This window comes from Protomyctophum bolini, assembly GCF_963924005.1.
Source record: "Protomyctophum bolini genome assembly, chromosome: 20".
In the NCBI taxonomy this organism is placed as follows: Eukaryota; Metazoa; Chordata; class Actinopteri; order Myctophiformes; family Myctophidae; genus Protomyctophum; species Protomyctophum bolini.
The window spans coordinates 3,229,491-3,248,608 of record NC_137881.1 but is presented as its reverse complement, the minus strand read 5'-3'; the positions used below and the strand labels follow the sequence as shown (position 1 = coordinate 3,248,608).

Sequence of the window (19,118 nt, the reverse complement as noted above, 5' to 3'; positions counted from 1 at the left end):
TACTGTATCCTCACTGTAGACTTACTGTAGCCTTACTGTAGCCTCACTGTAGCCTCACTGTAGACTTACTGTAGCCTTACTGTAGCCTCACTGTAGACTTACTGTAGCCTTACTGTAGCCTTACTGTAGCCTCACTGTAGCCTTACTGTAGGTTTACTGTAGCCTTACTGCCTTACTGTAGCCTTACTGTAGGTTTACTGTAGACTTACTGTAGCCTTACTGTGGACTCACTGTAGCCTCACTGTAGCCTTACTGTAGCCTCACTGTAGACTTACTGTAGCCTTACTGTAACTGTACTGTAGATGTTGATGCTTTTACAAATCTGTTTACATTCATCTGTGAATGTTGAGATTGGCCGAAAAATAACGTGTCCCGGGACGACACTTCCGGCTATATGCACTCTCTGCCTTCCATTGTGACCATGTGACCATGTGACCTTACATTGTGACCAAGCAGGCCTTTCTCTCTCTTCGCAGGAATGAGTAAGGCTGGGACCGAGGCTAGTGTTTCCTAACCTCCCCCCTGGTCCCTTTCCCTCTCGTCCCCCACCAGTCTCTGTCCTCTAGGTGCGTCAGTCCGTCCGTCCGTCCTCCAGAGCGTCCCTGTCGCGGTGGTCTCTCTCTCTGCATGGCGTGCGTAGCGTCCCTGTCGCGTAACGTCTCTCTCTGCGTAACGTCTCTCTCTCTCTGCGTAGCGTCCCTGTCGCGTAACGTCTCTCTCTGCGTAACGTCTCTCTCTCTGCGTAGCGTCCCTGTCGCTTAACGTCTCTCTCTGCATGGCGTGTGTAGCGTCCCTGTCGCGTAACGTCTCTCTCTGCGTAACGTCTCTCTCTGCGTAACGTCTCTCTCTGCATAACTACTCTCTCTCTGCGTAGCGTCCCTGTCGCGTAACGTCTCTCTCTCTCTCTCTGCATGGCGTGCGTAGCGTCCCTGTCGCGGTCGTCTCCCGCTACACTATAGCTCCGTTAACTCGCCGCCGCGCTCTCCCGTTTCACGCTGCGACACGTCGGCGCGTCTCAGAGAGTCTCGTCCAGGGTGCTCGCCGGACGCACGCCGACGCTCCCCCCTCCTCCTCCTCCCCCTCCTCCTCCTCCGCGGTCCCCGAACTTGTTCCTGCTGCCTCCTCGCGTCGTGGTGGTGCCGCCGCCGCCCCCGCCGGCCGTCATCATGGCGTCCGGAGCCACGTGGTTCTTCTCGTGAGGGAACCGACAGTTCTGGCCCGCCAGCATCTTCTTCTGGGCCGCTTCCAGGTGGTTGGCGGCGCGCTGGTAGCCACTGTTGATGCGACACCTTATTGGACGACAGAGGAGACACGGTGTTATAGTCCCACCAGTCGAAAATGATCAATATAATTATAATCAGATAAACAGATCTGCTACTTTTTATGCTTTTCTGTGTGATCAATTAAGGACATTAATTTATGGAGAAAAATTCAAATAACAATAGCTTTACCTTTGAGTGTAATACTGCAATTATAATATTATATAATTGCTAACATAGTTTTTATTTGTTATCACTATTATCACTGTTATTTTATCACTATTACTGTTATAATCACTAATGACTCCACCTGGGGCTGAGGTGATAATCACTAATTATATCCACCTGGGGCTCAGGTGATAATCACTAATTACTCCACCTGGGGCTCAGGTGATAATCACTAATTACTCTCACCTGGGGCTCAGGTGATAATCACTAATTACTCCACCTGGGGCTCAGGTGATAATCACTAATTACTCCACCTGGGGCTCAGGTGATAATCACTAATTACTCCACCTGGGGCTCAGGTGATAATCACTAATTACTCTCACCTGGGGCTCAGGTGATAATCACTAATTACTCCACCTGGGGCTCAGGTGATAATCACTAATTACTCCACCTGGGGCTCAGGTGATAATCACTAATTACTCCACCTGGGGCTGAGGTGATAATCACTAATTACTCCACCTGGGGCTGAGGTGATAATCACTAATTACTCCACCTGGGGCTGAGGTGATAATCACTAATTACTCTCACCTGGGGCTCAGGTGATAATCACTAATTACTCCACCTGGGGCTCAGGTGATAATCACTAATTACTCCACCTGGGGCTCAGGTGATAATCACTAATTACTCCACCTGGGGCTCAGGTGATAATCACTAATTACTCCACCTGGGGCTCACTAGGTGATAATCACTAATTACTCCACCTGGGGCTCACTAGGTGATAATCACTAATTACTCCACCTGGGTCTCAGGTGATAATCACTAATTACTCCACCTGGGGCTCACTAGGTGATAATCACTAATTACTCCACCTGGGTCTCAGGTGATAATCACTAATTACTCCACCTGGGGCTGAGGCCGGTCAGCAGGCGCTCGGAGGGGCTGTGGGTGTCGGAGACGTCTCGGAGGTGGTCGTCGTCGTCCGTGTCGGCGTCGATGTATTTACTGATGGACGAGTCGTGGAAGGTGAACACGGCCTGGTTCTGGGTCAGCGGCAGGCTCTCAGGGGACTGCAGGGGGATGTATATGCTAGTTAGTACCCATTCTGACCTGAGATCAGATTCTATAAATTGTTCTTCTACACATCCTGACAGTTTTCTTTTTTTTTCTCCCGTCACATAGCCTATACTTGCCGAGCAAAACAAGGAAGTGATGTGGCTCGCTCGCTCTGGTGGCGCAAAGCGTAGCTACTTTTGTGAATTCAATCGTTTTATTAGGTTAATATTGTATTGTTTATATGTTTGTAACCGTTTTAGAAAAGCAATAAGCCATAATTATAACCATCCGTACGTACCGGGGACTGTGGCGGCGTGCGGCTGCTGGCCGTGGTGTACAGCGAGGTCTCGGGGCTCAGCAGCGAGCGGTCCGACGTCAGCGAGCAGTCGGAGAGAGGCGAGGGTCCCGAGTCCGCGTCGTGGCCCCCGCCCCCGCGGAGGCTGCAGCCCCCTCCCCCTCCCCCTCCTCCTCCTCCTCCTCCTCCTGTCCTGTACTGCTGCGACGCTGCTGTGACGCCCCTGGAGGACGCAGCGGGGGCCGGGTTTCCTCCTCCTCCGGAGAAGAGGAACCTCCGAGCGGTCTCGGTGTACGAGGGTTTGGCTGGAGGGGCGACGAGCACCGCTGTGGGCTCGCCTCCTCCTCCTCCTCCTCCTCCTCCTCCTCCGCGGTCCAGAGCGCTCTGCGACGCTGGGCCCGTGGTTCTGGCGCCCGGACGCCCTCCTCCTCCCGAGAGGTGGGAATACCGTCCTGCAGGGAAGAAGACCACAGGGGGCAGGGACGTGCATGTGACGTCATGTGCATGTGACGTCATGTTGTAGTTCGGTGGTCACCTCAGTGACCACCGAACTACAACATGACGTCACTGAGCCGCGGTGAAGAGCAAACCACCGCCACCGCTCCAGCCCTTCTCTCTGTTTTTACTCACCACCGCTCAACGTTATTTCAGCTCCGGTGGTGAGGTGACCACCGAAGCGGTGGTCACCTCACCACCAGAGCGGTGGTCACCTCACCACCAGAGCGGTGGTCACCTCACCACCAGAGCGGTGGTCACCTCACCACCGGAGCGGTGGTCACCTCACCACCGGAGCGGTGGTCAGGTCACCACCGGAGCGGTGGTCACCTCACCACCGGAGCGGTGGTCAGGTCACCACCGGAGCGGTGGTCACCTCACCACCAGAGCGGTGGTCACCTCACCACCAGAGCGGTGGTCACCTCACCACCGGAGCGGTGGTCACCTCACCACCGGAGCGGTGGTCAGGTCACCACCGGAGCGGTGGTCACCTCACCACCGAAAATACAGAATAATGAATAGGCCTTTACTGTCTGTAAAACAACTGCCCGTTCCGGACCATACGAATGCAGGGTGATGTGTTGTGTGTGTGTGTGTGTGTGTGTGTGTGTGTGGCCCGCCACAGCAGGGGCGAATGAAAGCCCAAGATCAAACAACGTCCCTCGTGGACAATAAAGCTTACCTTGACCTTGACCTTGACCTCCGCCGTCCGACGGGAAGCCGGTGAGCACCACGGCGGTGGCGGCCGGGCTGTGAGGGAACCGCGGCGGGTTGTTGTTGCTGATGCTGCTCTCCTGGAAGTCGGTGGCGCAGCTGATGTAGCTGTCGATGCTGGACAGGCTCTTCATGTCCCCCACCCCGCCGCCGTCCCCCCGCGGACCCCCCCCCGGGCGGTGGGGGTCCGGGGCCCCCAGCAGCATCATGGCGCCCAGCTCCATCTCGTCCGCCGTCAGCTTATTGGAGCCCCCCCCGCCCGGCCCCCTCCTCCCGTTGAGGTTGGGCTGGGACTGCGTCTTGGCCATCTGGTTGTACATCTCCTCCAGCTTCAGAGCGTTGAGCCTCTGAGGGCTGCAGGACACCTGGAGGGAGGTATAGGGAAGGAAGTGAGTATTAGTAAGTAAGTAAGTACAGTTGTCCCGAACCGGAACATCCCTATAAGTACATTTTATTTATAAAACACCTTTCAAAAATGATGTTACAAAGTGCTGTGAAAATGGGTACAATATAAACAATCAGGTTAACAGAGGACATAATAGTGCAATAGAGGGTATGCGCATGCTTAAAGTGAATGGCACATCGAGTGGCAAATCGAGTGGCAAAGCGCAAAGTGAGTTTAACATTGTTTAACGTTGTTTAATGCAATCAGATATGACTTTTCTTTTTTTTTATTAATTATATTTTTTATCCCACGATTTTGTAACCCATTTTTCACCCCTGTGTCAATCATCTACTGTGATCCTGGGCTCTACACACCCTCCACCAACCTAGTCCCCATATATGGGGGACAAGGGGAGAGCAACGGACTTGAACTCATGCTTCCTTCATGCCTGAGTGTCCAAGTTGCTCCTTTACACCTGACAGGGGGGAGTTTCCCTGGTTGGACGTAGCGCGTGGAAGAAACACGTTATTCCAACCAGTTCCTTTCCCCTCCATCAGGCACCCCGGCCGGCCAGGGGGAGGCAGTTTAGAGACCAGGATTACTGCATGTTTTTGTGAGAGTACCTACCCTATAGGGGACACGGGGAGAACATGCAAACTCCACACAGAAAGGCCCTTTCGCCAACCCCGCCTTCGGGTATGGGCACTGATGACGCGGAGGAGATATGACTTTTCTGTGGCGGGGCCTACATGGGCAGGGCCTAACGGAGGGGGCGGGGCCTACGTGGGCGGGGCCTAACTGGGAGGGGGGCGGGGCTTACCTGGGCGGGGCCGGGCGAGCCCAGCAGCTCCTGGGCGGTGAAGGAGCGGTTGGAGCTGGTCTCGGACCTCCAGCGGCTGGGCGACAGGTGGTTGTCGTGCGGACGCTGTTCGCCGCCGCCCTTCTCCACCACCACGTCCATCAGCTCGGCGCTGCGCGCAAACGCCTCCTTTAAAAATATTACATCACAATGTTTAATATTTAATATTTATATAAATGTCTCCTTTAAAAATATTACATCACAATGTTTAATATTTAATATTTATATAAACGCCTCCTTTAAAAATATTACATCACAATGTTTAATATTTAATATTTATATAAATGTCTCCTTTAAAAATATTACATCACAATGTTTAATATTTAATATTTATATAAACGCCTCCTTTAAAAATATTACATCACAATGTTTAATATTTAATATTTATATAAAAGTCTCCTTTAAAAATATTACATCACAATGTTTAATATTTAATATTTATATAAATGTCTCCTTTAAAAATATTACATCACAATGTTTAATATTTAATATTTATAAACGCCTCCTTTAAAAATATCACATCACAATGTTTAATATTTAATATTTATATAAACGCCTCCTTTAAAAATATCACATCACAATGTTTAATATTTAATATTTATATAAACGCCTCCTTTAAAAATATCACATCACAATGTTTAATATTTAATATTTATATAAACGCCTCCTTTAAAAATATCACATCACAATGTTTAATATTTAATATTTATATAAATGCCTCCTTTAAAAATATCACATCACAATGTTTAATATTTAATATTTATATAAACGCCTCCTTTAAAAATATCACATCACAATGTTTAATATTTAATATTTATATAAACGCCTCCTTTAAAAATATCACATCACAATGTTTAATATTTATATTTATATAAACGCCTCCTTTAAAAATATCACATCACAATGTTTAATATTTAATATTTATATAAACGCCTCCTTTAAAAATATCACATCACAATGTTTAATATTTATATTTATATAAACGCCTCCTTTAAAAATATCACATCACAATGTTTAATATTTAATATTTATATAAACGTCTCCTTTAAAAATATTATATCACAATGTTTAATATTTATATTTATATAAACGCCTCCTTTAAAAATATTACATCACAATGTTTAATATTTAATATTTATATAAATGTCTCCTTTAAAAATATTATATCACAATGTTTAATATTTATATAAACGCCTCCTTTAAAAATATCATATCACAATGTTTAATATTTATATTTATATAAACGCCTCCTTTAAAAATATTATATCACAATGTTTAATATTTATATTTATATAAACGCCTCCTTCATGTTGGGGCAACGGTATGGAACAAATATTATATCACAATGTTTAATATTTATATAAACGCCTCCTTTAAAAATATTACATCACAATGTTTAATATTTATATTTATATAAACGCCTCCTTTAAAAATATTATATCACAATGTTTAATATTTATATTTATATAAACGCCTTTTTTAAAAATATCACATCACAATGTTTAATATTTAATATTTATATAAACGTCTCCTTTAAAAATATTACATCACAATGTTTAATATTTAATATTTATATAAACGCCTCCTTTAAAAATATTATATCACATTGTTTAATATTTATATTTATATAAACGCCTCCTTTAAAATATTACATCACAATGTTTAATATTTATATTTATATAAACGCCTCCTTTAAAAATATTACATCACAATGTTTAATATTAATATTTATATTCATATAATTAATAAAAAAAACATTTTTAAAGTGTGTATTATCGGACTTCAAAGCATGAACAGCATACACAGCCAAGTAGAAAATACACAAAAGCAGCTTGCTTGATTAAACATTGTTTTACTTTAAGGTATAACTGGAAGGCAGCATAGGCTATATAATGATGCAATCGCGACTGTCAGCGCTGCTAGTGCAGTGAGTGCACACACTGGGAAGTGGGAACAATTACAATTACTACTACTACTATTCTTTTTTTTTGGGGAGGCCTTTTTGGGGAGGCCCCTGGAGGCTGGAGGCCCGTTTCAATTGAAACGATTGAAACATACATAAGGCCGCCACTGTACCTTCATGTTCATGGACACGATGCTGCCGTTCCGCTTGGCGCGCTCCAGCGCCTCCCTCCTCTTCACCGCCTTCTCCTGCCTCTTCTGCTCCTTGTAGAACTCAGAGAAGTTGTTGACGATGATGGGGATGGGCAGCGCGATGACCAGCACGCCGGCGATGCAGCACAGCCCGCCCACGATCTTCCCCAGCAGCGTCTTGGGGTAGATGTCGCCGTAGCCCACCGTGGTCATGGTGATGGTCGCCCACCAGAAGGACGCCGGGATGCTCTTGAACTTGGTGTCGTCCTCGTCCTTCTCGGCGAAGAACACCAGGCTGGAGAAGATTTTTTTTTTAATCTATATTTTTTATCCCACAATTTTGTAACCCATTTTTCACCCCTGTGTCAATCATCTAATGTGATCCTGGGCTCTACACACCCTCCGCCAACCTAGTCCCCATATATGGGGGACAAGGGGAGACCAACCTAGTCCCCATATATGGGGGACAAGGGGAGACCAACCTAGTCCCCATATATGGGGGACAAGGGGAGAGCAACGGACTTGAACTCATGCTTCCTTCATGCCTGAGTGTCCAAGTTGCTCCTTTACACCTGACAGGGGGGAGTTTCCCTGGTTGGACACGCCACCAGCGCCCACAGCGTCCTGAGCGGGAATCGAACCCAGGACCTTCTAGCTGTGAGGCGACAGCACTACCAACTGTGCCACCGTGCCCCCTGGCTGGAGAAGATTGAAGCAATAAGCCACGAGAGGTCTCGGATTACCGGGTATTTTACAGTGGCTGCATGGGGGTCTCGTAGGCAGACCCCACGCCGAGCGGAGGGTCTTCTACCCTTTTCAATCAGGTCAAAACTAACTCAAACTAAACCAAAATGTAAATTAAAAAAATCACACCCGTGTGAAGTGAGGGGCGCTCTTATCAACTTACAGCATCAATTACAACATAATGTTTGTTTAAGCAACGGGTGCTAATGTTTGTTTTTTTGTCCTCAAAACAAACTTTTTCTTCATTGTCGTTTGGCGTTTTCCTAAACAAGCATCGTTGAAAAACAAACATTGAAGCTGTATAGGGCTAGCACCCCTCAAAAATGAACAGTTTCGATGTATGTCCCTGTGTGTCCACCACTCACTTCAGACTGGTCTGATTTCTTTCCCTTCTTTTCAGTTAGTTTGAATTTGTTTAGAGCGCAAATTAGCTAGTTTTTTTTTTAAACAAAGTTACAAAGTGCTTTGAACAGTCAGACATCACAACAACAACAGAATACATCACTGATGCAAAAGAAAAAACAGTAGAAAATGCAAAATAACAAAACAGAGATAAGAATCAGGGAGATGCAAAGGCTATTCTATAAAAATGGGTCTTTAGGAGGGTTTTAAAATGTGTTAGAGAATGGGTTAGCCTCAGTTCCTTGTACATAGGTCTGCTATTTTTTGAAAAATCGAAGAACGACTGACATAGAAACATAGATTTTTGCAGAAAACTGTCAGGATGTAGAAGAACATTTTTAGAATCTGATCTCAGGTCAGAATGAGTTGGTCTAACCTGGAGAAGATCATGATCCCCATGGCCAGGAACAGGATGAGGAGGCCCAGCTCGTTGTAGCTCCTCCTCAGGGTGAAGCCCAGCGACTGGAGGCCCGTGGAGTGGCGCGCCAGCTTCAGGATCCTCAGGATCCTCATGATCCGGAAGATCTGGACCACGCGGCGCACGTTCTGGAACTGCAGCACGCTCTTGTTGGACTCCGTCAGGAAGATGGTGACGTAGTAGGGCAGGATGGCCAGGAGGTCAATGACGTTCAGAGGACCTGGAAGGAGGAGAAACGGACGCTTTTAAAGGGATTGTGACATTACAAAAAAAGGTTTTGGAATTGTTCTTATTTATTTTTTTAGGTTTTCTAATCTCAATTGCACCCAACAAACATGAACTTTTAACATTCAGTAGATTTTCTGTGATCTGGGGTTTTCTGGCTCAAACAGGTGCTCTGATTTGCCGGCAGTTTGTGATGTAAGAGCCTGCAAATAGGACAGGAAGTGGTCATTCCCTATACCTTTAAAGAACTTCCACTTGTTGGGCGAGGACAGGAAGTGGTCATTCCCTACCTTTAAAGAACTTCCACTTGTTGGGCGAGGAGGACAGGAAGTGGTCATTCCTACCTTTAAAGAACTTCCACTTGTTGGGCGAGGACAGGAAGCGCAGCAGGTACTCCATGGTGAACCAGGCGATGCACACGGCCTCCACGTGGGCCAGCTGCGGGTTGTCGGAGGCGTGTCCGAACTCGTCCGTGTCCTGCAGCTCGGGCAGCGTGTTCAGGGACAGGGCGATGGTGGACAGGATGATGAACAGGATGGAGATGATGGCCAGGATCTGGAAGATAGATAGACAACAGAGGAGAGACATAGATGTTAACCCATTCTGACCTGAGATCAGATTCATACGAGGTTTCCACGGGACACACACTGGTCTGATTAACCCATTCTGACCTGAGATCAGATTCTAAAAATGTCAGTCGTTCTTCGAAATTTTCAAAAATAGCAGACCTACAAGCTCGTATCGCGCCACTCGGTGGCGCGATATGAGCTTGTAGATCTGCTATTTTTCAATAGCTAAAGCATAACATGATGCCAACAGCAAAATGGGTGCCCGGTCAGAATGGGTTAATAGACTTAGGTTTGATCAACATATTACATCTATCCAGTCACGTTTTCAGCAAAGACTTCATGTAATCCGCAAGTTAAGATCATTATCTCTTGCTCCTCATTTTCTTTTATTATTGTACAAAAAGCATTATTCAACCTATTCTGTTGTACAGTTCCGCATGTTTTTACAACACACTACCCATGCCTAACAGAAACAAACTTTTCAGTATTACCCGGATTGCTTCCAAGATCATCGGACTTCCCACACCAACACTTTCTGATATGAACAATAATGCCATCACACGGCTAGCACTCTCAATATCACGTGACACTGATCATCCTCTGTATCGTTTCTTTAACCTCATGCCATCTGGACAAAGATACAGAACCTTACCCTGGAAAAAGGTTCGTTTCAGACTTCAGTAGGAGTTTTGTCCCCTCAGCCATCGCAGCATTAAACAAACTGCCCTGCCGATAGGATGGTTTCTGTACACAGTGGGGAACTCATGTTGTTTGTTTTTTTTGTACTGTCTTGGTGTAATGTTGTTTCTGTACTATGTGTTGCTTTTGTTGTTGGTGTTGAACAGACCTGTGAAGATGAATATCCTTCGGGACAATAAAGATTATTATTATTATAACACCAGAGTGTCTGAGTGAGATGATGGCCACTTTGGCCAGGATCTATCCACACTTTTCCTGGGCTGTGTGTGCTCCAGTTCCTGTTGATTTCATTGGTCATCTGACCAGTTTCATTGGCTTTCATTGGATCAAATCGACAGGAACTGGAGCACACACAGCCCAGGAAAAGTGTGGATAGATAGATAGACAGACAACAGAAGAGAGACATAGATGTTAACACCAGAGTGTCTGTGTGTGAGCCGAGGTCCGTATATTTCTGACCCATTTAGAGATGTTGAAATTGATTATCTTTTCAGGCCAAGGACACCTTGTTTTAGGCTAATGTTCCCCCAGAATAGGGATGTGAAAGGTTCACAAGTGGCACATGTATAAATATATACAGAAACAAAGATTTTAGCGGGCTCCCTGCAGTATCTCTGAGGACCCTTTAGGGGTCCCGGACCCCCTGCTGAAAGGGGCCCCGGACCCCCTGCTGAAGGGCCCCCCCCCCCCCCCCTCACTCGCTGATCAGCCTGCGTCAGCAGGACCCTGCAGTGACATCTAGTTACGCCCCTGCTAACCACTCAGCTATGCCCGTCCCCTAATGAATACACAGCACTGGTAAAAGCTGAAGAAAAAAAAAGGGGAAAGAAAGAAAGAAAGAAAGAAAAAGAACATGCAGGATCAGGGATGAAAGGTATCTCACTACAGTATTGGTAAATTGAATCATTTGGACTACAGACTCGTCCGTGTCAGATTTTGGCCAGACTTTTGCGGTTTTGGATTTCCTTCCTTCCATCGATAAAGAGGACTGTCTCTCTGGAATCGTCTTTCCTCAGACAGTGCCTGCAGAGCCTGAGTGGGCACAAGGCCAACAGACTGCAGCCTCTCAGTGCCAGGATATTTAACCCATTCTGACCTGAGATCAGATTCATACGAGGTTTCCACTGGACACACACTGGTCTGATTAATCCATTCTGACCTGAGATCAGATTCTAGAAAAATGTCAGTTGTTCTTCGATTTTTCAAAAATAGCAGACCTACAAGCTCGTAGCGCGCCACTCGGTGGCGCGCTATGAGCTTGTAGATCTGCTATTTTTCAATAGCTAAAGCATAACATGATGCTAAACACCAAAATGGGTGTCCGGTCAGAATGGGTTAAAAAAAATTAATTAATAATTATCTGTGAATAAATTCCTTTGCCAAAGACATTTCTTCACCAATGTATAAATGCATTGCAAGGATATTTTGTTTTGCACGTAAAACAAACATGCCATATCCACTTTTCAAGGTAATCACATTTGTTTTTTATTTTTTAATATATATTTTTTATCCCACGATTTTGTAACCCATTTTTCACCCCTGTGTCAATCATCTACTGTGATCCTGGGCTCTACACACCCTCCGCCAACCTGGGGAGAGCAACGGACTTGAACTCATGCTTCCTTCATGCTTGATTGTCCAAGTTGCTCCTTTACACCTGACAGGGGGGAGTTACCCTGGTTGGACTTAGCGCGTGGAAGGAACACGTTATTCCAATGATCACATTTGTGATCACCTGATAATAATAATGTATTCCCTGGCTAATGGCGGAACGTACAACGATAAGTACACTTACACGAGTACAGTCCTTGAGGTACTCACTCAGGGTCAAATCTACTCCACTACAATTAACCCATTCTGAACGGGAACCCATTTTGGTGTTAGCATCATGTTATGCTTTAGCTATTGAAAAATAGCAGATCTACAAGCTCATAGCGCGCCACCGAGTGGCGCGCTACGAGCTTGTAGGTCTGCTATTTTTGAAAAATCAAAGAATGACTGACAATTTTAGAATCTGATCTCAGGTCAGAATGGGTTCATCAGACCAGTGTGTGTCCAGTGGAAAACCTCATATGAATCTGATCTCAGGTCAGAATGGGTTAATTGGAAACTTTATTACTATAGTTACAATTCATGGTCACTCACTTTGGGAGCTAGTATTGAACAAAGTACTTAACCCATTCTGACCTGAGATCAGATTCATACGAGGTTTCCACTGGGACACACACTGGTCTGATTATAACCCATTCTGACCTGAGATCAGATTCTAAAAATGTCAGTCGTTCTTCGATTAAAAAAAAATAAATAGCAGACCTACAAGCTCGTAGCGCGCCACTCGGTGGCGCGCTATGAGCTTGTAGATCTGCTATTTTTCAATAGCTAAAGCATAACATTATGCCAACACCAAAATGGGTTCCCGTTCAGAATGTACTGTATGTAGCGGAGTCAAAAATACAGTATATTTGCCTGAAAAGTAGCCCTGAAAAAATGTATACAAACAGTCAAATGGACAAAAGTGTACATGCATTGTATCACTGTGTGTTCACAGCCTCATGTGAATGGAGAGATGATTCACAGAGGCAGCAGTATAAATATAAATATAATCCAACCATAATTGTGTGTACATACAGTACAGTGACATACAGTCATTCTAATTGGAACAGTAAGGTCCAGTGTACAAGACATCAACGGGTCAGCAGCTTTAACGGGGGTCGGGGTTTTCTCTCACGAACGCTGCGCTGCGCGGCTTAATTGTTGTCCATAAATCAAGGCTGAGTGGAGTGGCCTGTCGCCGGGTGACCTGTCTGTCCTCCTCAGAGAGAGAGAGAGAGAGAGAGAGAGAGAGAGAGAGAGAGAGAGAGAGAGAGAGAGAGAGAGAGAGAGAGAGAGAGAGAGAGAGAGAGAGAGAGAGAGAGTCTATGCCATTGGTTGAGAGAGTGCGTTAATGGTCTCTATTTACATAGAGCCTTTATCCAAGGCGCTTTACATATAGATTGTGCATCAATTCACCCATTCACACACACACACACACACACACACACACACACACACACACACACACACACACACACACACACACACACACAACCAGCTGCACATCAGGAGCAATTAGGGGTTCAGTGTCTTGCTCAAGGACACTTCGACACTAACTCTGGGGGAGCCCACAGGGTTTCGAACTGGCAACCTTGCGGTTTACCATCCAGCCACTGTACCTGTTCTAATGCAGAGGAGAGACATTACTTCACTGTCTGTATATGTCTGTCCTTATTCCTAAACCTAACCTCAGTAAAACTATGTCCTTATATTCCTAAACGTAACCTCAGTAAAACTATGTCCTTATTCCTAAACGTAACCTCAGTAAAACTATGTCTAAACCTAACCTTATTCCTAAACCTAACCTCAGTAAAACTATGTCCTTATATTCCTAAACGTAACCTCAGTAAAACTATGTCTAAACCTAACCTTATTCCTAAACCTAACCTCAGTAAAACTATGTCCTTATATTCCTAAACGTAACCTCAGTAAAACTATGTCTAAACCTAACCTTATTCCTAAACCTAACCTCAGTAAAACTATGACTACACACCCCTGAACCAAATGGACCCTTCTTAGCACTGCCCCTTTAAGGGCATAAAAGGGGAGGCCAGGTCTGAGGCCTACTGTTTGGCCAGAAGCCTGATTTGAGTGTTTGTTGTTGTCATGGACCTGCAGCTGGAGACATGAGGTGTATCCTACAGACTAGTGGACCTGGCTGGAGACATGAGGTTATCCTCAGCCTACAGACTGGACCTGCAGCTGGAGACATGAGGTGTTTCCTACAGACTAGTGGACCTGCAGCTGGAGACATGAGGTGTTTAGCCTACAGACTAGTGGACCTGGCTGGAGACATGAGGTGTTTAGCCTACAGACTAGTGGACCTGGCTGGAGACATGAGGTGTATCCTACAGACTAGTGGACCTGCAGCTGGAGACATGAGTACTACAGACCACCTACAGACTACCTACAGACTAGTAGGTAAGAAAACCTTCATGTTTCATGCGTTTCTATATCGGTGCAGGTTCTCAGATGTTAATTGATGCTTTGGTATAACTCATTTTGATTATATGGGGATATATTTTTTTCAGTTCAGCAGGTGTGTGATGTTTTGTGTGAGGGCAAGCTGCCAGAGTCAGTGAAGGGTAGGAACTGACCCAGAGTCAGTGAAGGCTATAGAACTACTGACCCAGAGTCAGTGAAGGGTATAGGAACTGACCCAGAGTCAGTGAAGGGTAGGAACTAGCCGCATTTTGCAACTCTGGATTTTTTAATAATGGGATGAGTCTAGAGTTGCAATACCCTCCATTGACTCCTCCACTCCAATCCAATTTGGTTTGCGATCTGCTTGTCTTAAACGACGTTAAACTCACCAACATTGCAGCTGTAGTCCAAGCTTGAATTATCCTCTTTCAATCTGCCAAGCTTGTTTTTCATATAAATCCACCGTAGAGATGTTATCACATACTTTCTGTCAAGTGCTGGAGTTTGGAAGCACTTGTCGTATGTCACTGAACGGCCCTGTGTACCACCGGTTTCGAATTTGCACATAATGCAGGAGGCAGCAGCACGACCCGTTAACAAAAACAAGTGCTTCCAAACTGCAACACTTAGAAAAAGAATCACCTGCAGAGGATGTCTTGACGTATCTGATAACATGTCTACGGTGGATTTTTATGAAAAACAAGCTTGGCAGATTGAAAGAGGATAATTCAAGCTTGGACTACAGCTGCAATGTTGGTGAGTTTAACGTTGTTTAAGACAAGCAGATCACAAACCAAACTGGATGAGTGGGGGGGAGTCAATGGAGGGTATTGCAACTCTAGATTCATCCCATTATAAAAACAATCTAGAGTTGCAAATTGCGGCCAGACCTGACCCAGAGTCAGTGTAGGGTAGGAACTAGGAAGGTACAAGCTTTCAGTGGTTTTTCCCATCCGTGCCATACTGTATATGAGACTGGGTTTTGTCCCATTGTTTGTCAGGACATATATGTTGAGCAGAGATTCCCAAAGTGCATGGGTGCAACCCCCCCCCCCCCCCAGTGGTCCTTGAGGGAGTTGCAGGGGGTCCCCTTAGCTATGATGGATAGCTGGGAACCAAATGGACCCTTATGGGTCTGTAACACTGAGTTTACAAATGGATTTGTAAACTCTCATGGATGGATGGGTATTATTTTGTCATTGAACACCGTTACACACACAGGTACAACAAAATGAATCTGTTTGGCATCCATTCAATGCAGTACAAAAAGCAGTCATAATTGTGTTTAGTAGTAGCACCCAGAAAGGTGCCAGTAAGAAAAAACATGTATACAGTCAGTAAAGAGTTCAAACTATTGAACCGGCGGACACACACACACACACACACACACACACACACACACACACACACACACACACACACAATAATGACTGAGGGGTGGAGGTAGGAACAGTCTGTTGTTTGGGTGCAGGGAGGCATCTGTAGCCTCTGTGAATGACGGCTTGTTGTGGGGTTGGGAGGCCTGGTTGTTGTGATGATGCTCAGGGCCTTAATTAGACTGAAGGCAACTAAAAATCCTCTCTCATTCCCTGGCATTACAGTTTGAGAACCACTGCAGTGAAGCTTTCACCGTTTTTCCCTCCATCATGTTTGTAATATTTGAAACAATAACAACTGAAATCAATAATATATCACAGTATTCTGAGATTAAGCTGCGGGGCCACATTGAGTGATGGTGGGGGCCGCATGTGGCCCCCGGGCCGCCAGTCGCCCGTGTATGATTTGGGGTGTTACAGTACAGTACAGTACAGTGACAGTAGGGACCCCCAGCTGCATGGGGACCCCCACACGGCAACTCTTTCATTTCTCAACCATTTCGGACACTGCATGCAGGGCGGCTCGCCGGAACCGGGCCCCGGCCGGGCCCCCACATGTGCGCGTTCCTGGGGGTCTGGATGTTCCGGGGACCCCCCACACAGAGTTGCACCACTCACTTCACACGGGTGTGATTTTTGAGTGGTGCAAGCACTCCAAGGAACAGCAATGTCCGTGTTCACCTATATCTATGTGTTGGTTCACCTATGTGTCCGTGTGACGTTAATGAGCACGAGTATAACTAGTACCAGTAGGGGAGCTGTTGTGCCAGAAAGAGAGAGGGATAGTGCTGCACTGTTGCCTGCTAATGAGAGAGAGGGGGGGAGAGAGGGGAGTTGCACCACTCAGTTCACACGGGTGTGATTTTTTTGTATAAAAATACACAAAAATGGAAATGTTCCCTTTGTTTTGTTGCCCAGGTATATGTCCATATGATGACCACAGATAAGTGTGAAGAACTTCACTACGTCTTTAACCCCTTTTGGTGGTAACATACATTATGTTATAATTTAGGTGGCGCGCTATACGAGCTTGTAGGGTCTGCTATTTTTGAAAAATCGTTAAAATGTGCCTCAAATCTTTTCAAAAAATTGTCATGATTTAGATTTATTTTATTTTATTTTAACGTCAGGCCTGAATGGGTCCAGAGAGCGAGGTGGCCACCTCGCCCTCTGGGCGTCTTAACGATGTTAATTATTCCGATTCCCTGAATAGATCCTCTACTGGACACTTCTTTTCAGCAGTATAATTAGGCAATTAGCATTAAAGCCAATCAGTGAATAAATTAGCATTAAGGCATCAGTGACTAAATACTGCAGGGAAACGATCTGGAAAGCACCGAGAGTTGGAACGGCACATCTGTGACTCTGGGTTAACCCATTCTGACCTGAGATCAGATTCTAAAAATGTATTCTACATCCTGACAGTTTTCCATTCTGACCTGAGATCAGATTCTAAAAATGTATTCTACATCCTGACAGTTTTCCATTCTGACCTGAGATCAGATTCTAAAAATGTCTGTTTGAAAATGACAGTTTTCTGAAAAAGCTATGTTTCTATATGTCAGTCGTTCTTTGATTTAAAAAAAAATAGCAGACCTACAAGCTCGTAGTGCGCCACTCGGTGGCGCGCTATGAGCTTGTAGATCTGCTATTTTTCAAAAGCTAAAGCATAACTAATGCTAACACCAAAAGGGGTTCCCAAATTAAAGAAACACCTTTAGTTTTCAGTTGGAACGGCACATCTGTGACTCTGGATTAAAGAAACACTGTTAGTTTTCAGTTGGAACGGCACATCTGTGACTCTGGATTAAAGCAACACTGTTAGTTTTCAGTTGGAACGGCACATCTGTAACTCTGGGTTAAAGAAACACCTTTAGTTTTCAGTTGGAACGACACGTCTGTAACTCTGGGTTAAAGAAACGCCTTTAGTTTTCAGTTGGAACGACACGTCTGTAACTCTGGGTTAAAGAAACACCTTTAGTTTTCAGTTGGAACGACACGTCTGTAACTCTGGGTTAAAGAAACGCCTTTAGTTTTCAGTTGGAACGGTACGTCTGTAACTCTGGGTTAAAGAAACACCTTTAGTTTTCAGTTGGAACGACACGTCTGTAACTCTGGGTTAAAGAAACGCCTTTAGTTTTCAGTTGGAACGGTACGTCTGTAACTCTGGGTTAAAGAAACACCTTTAGTTTTCAGTTGGAACGGCACGTCTGTAACTCTGGGTTAAAGAAACACCTTTAGTTTTCAGTTGGAACGGCACGTCTGTAACTCTGGGTTAAAGAAACACCTTTAGTTTTCAGTTGGAACGGCACGTCTGTAACTCTGGGTTAAAGAAACGCCTTTAGTTTTCCGTAGTAGGGCAGGATCTTTCTCTCTTCTCTCTAAATCCCCATGGGGGGAGAGAGAGAGAAGCGGACAGCTCAACAGAAATAGGGCAACAGCGGCAGGCTTATTAAGCCACTTATACCTGAGACATCACGTTCTATACAAATCAATTCTAAATCAATTCTCCAAAAACGTTTGTTTCTATATTATCGTTGGTTCTCATATTCACTCTTTCATGTCAAGGACGTCTCAAACTGTGTAGTGTGTATTTGGCCCACGGACCCCCCGCGTCTCAAAATATGTTGTTCCAGGGACCCCCCCCCCACACCCCCCCCCCCCCCCCTCCAGAGTTAATGTTTGCTTATAAAAATATATATTATGTATTCAAAGATTTCCAAAACGTTCTCACAGCTTTTCAAAAATAGCAGATCTACACAATATTTATGTCTTCTATTTTTGAATAGCCAACTAATGTTTAAGTGCTACATATATATATATATATATATATATATAGCTATAACAATCTGATATGACACAGACACGTTCCCGGTCTTAATGGGTTAACTCATTTAGGCCTGAGGGTGATTCTATACAAATGTCTTCTAAATCCAGTTTTCTGAAAAACCCTATGTTTCTATCTCTGGTGGTGCTGAAACATTTTCATGTCAAGGACCCCAAAAATATATGTTATCGGCCACCCATCTGACCCCCGTCTGACAATATGTTGTTCCAGGGACCCCCCACCCCCCACCCCCCCCACCCCCCCCCCCTCCCAGAAGCAAAGATTTGAGTTAAAAACGTTCGCTCTGAAAGAATATATATTCAAAGATTTGCGCCATCACATTTTCACAATTTCTCAAAAATAGCAGCTCTACAAGCTCGTAGCGCGGCACTCGGTGCCGCGCTACGAGCTTGTAGGTCTGCTATTTATTTTACAATATATAACAAAAGTATAGCCTAACGTAATGTTTATAATAAAACACCAAAAGGGGGTCCCGGTCTTAAGGGCTTAATGGCTGAT

General features: G+C 45.1%; 1 protein-coding gene across 1 annotated transcript in view; it reads right to left on the bottom strand.

Annotated features, from left to right (window-relative positions):
* Positions 1–1,015: 1,015 nt before the first annotated feature.
* Positions 1,016–19,118, bottom strand: part of LOC308335902 (potassium voltage-gated channel subfamily B member 1-like) — a gene marked incomplete at both ends in the record, with an annotated part of 87,217 nt that continues 69,114 nt past the window's right edge. The window contains 9 exons of the mRNA XM_080793124.1: positions 1,016–1,289; positions 2,331–2,494; positions 2,785–2,929; positions 2,975–3,227; positions 3,953–4,349; positions 5,190–5,357; positions 7,305–7,617; positions 8,845–9,106; positions 9,456–9,666. Coding sequence (XP_080649250.1) covers positions 1,016–1,289; positions 2,331–2,494; positions 2,785–2,929; positions 2,975–3,227; positions 3,953–4,349; positions 5,190–5,357; positions 7,305–7,617; positions 8,845–9,106; positions 9,456–9,666 — 2,187 coding nt within the window. The remainder of the gene's footprint in view (positions 1,290–2,330; positions 2,495–2,784; positions 2,930–2,974; positions 3,228–3,952; positions 4,350–5,189; positions 5,358–7,304; positions 7,618–8,844; positions 9,107–9,455; positions 9,667–19,118) is intronic.